Raw genomic sequence first — 853 nt, 5'->3', positions numbered from 1 at the left:
GGGTCTTCAGGGCCTCCTGGGTCTTCAGGTCCTCCTGGGTCTTCAGGGCCTCCTGGGTCTTCAGGTCCTCCTGGGTCTTCAGGGCCTCCTGGGTCTTCAGGTCCTCCTGGGTCTTCAGGTCCTCCTGGGTCTTCAGGTCCTCCTGGGTCTTCAGGGCCTCGTGGATCCAGTGAGACAGTTTCCCTCGACCTGCTCCAAACTCCACAAAGCAGCGCCCCCGCCTGAGCAGCCCCAGATCCTCCAGGTGACCTAAGATGGAGGCCTGAAGAGACTGGAAAGGTCAAACAGGGGCACCATCACAGGCTCCGCCTCCTCAGAGGGGCGTGGCTTATCTAGCTATGTCGTCACGATGGAAAGGATATAAAAATGTAAGTTTCTGTGTCTCACTGTGAGCAGATTTAAACCTGGACTGGTCTCACCTGCTGCTTCAGGTGTTTGTGGGCGGAGTCTCCATTCTTTGGGTTGGACAGTTCATCCTGGAGGACAAGATGAGACAGAATCTTGTCCTCCACGTCCCACTGCAGTCCTGAACCAACACGAAGCACAGCAAGTTTTGGAAAACAGAAAATCTGACCARTCAGAAAGAGACAGTACAGTCCTGATCCAGGCAGCAGGTCCAGAACAATCCAAGTCCTGGACCTGCTGCCTGGTTCTGGTCTAAGGTGAGGATGAGGAGCAGAAACTCACCTTCAACAGCTGTCTTCAGTTTGTCCACCAGAGACTCCAAGTCTGTTCTGCTGAACTCAGACAGACCCACCTGCAGCACACAGTGATGTTACTGTCCTCATCTTCATCATCATCATCATCATCATCATCATCATCATCTTCATTATCATCATCACTGTCCTCATCT

The 853-nt window shown here is 52.8% G+C and overlaps 1 protein-coding gene across 3 annotated transcripts in view; it reads right to left on the bottom strand.

Annotated features, from left to right (window-relative positions):
- The window catches only part of trmt13 (tRNA methyltransferase 13 homolog), a gene marked incomplete at its 5' end in the record, with an annotated part of 4947 nt that extends 4190 nt beyond the window's left edge, over window positions 1-757 (bottom strand). For all 3 annotated transcript variants that reach the window (XM_014011468.1, XM_014011469.1, XM_014011470.1), the window contains 3 exon segments: window positions 2-262; window positions 420-526; window positions 688-757. In XM_014011468.1, coding sequence (XP_013866922.1) covers window positions 2-262; window positions 420-526; window positions 688-757 — 438 coding nt within the window.
- Between the last annotated feature and the right edge of the window lie 96 nt (window positions 758-853).

The sequence above is a fragment of the Austrofundulus limnaeus genome, unplaced genomic scaffold, assembly GCF_001266775.1.
Source record: "Austrofundulus limnaeus strain Quisiro unplaced genomic scaffold, Austrofundulus_limnaeus-1.0 Scaffold81, whole genome shotgun sequence".
Taxonomy (NCBI): Eukaryota; Metazoa; Chordata; class Actinopteri; order Cyprinodontiformes; family Rivulidae; genus Austrofundulus; species Austrofundulus limnaeus.
Note: the sequence above shows the minus strand (reverse complement) of the source record. Positions and strands in the feature narration are given on the sequence as shown.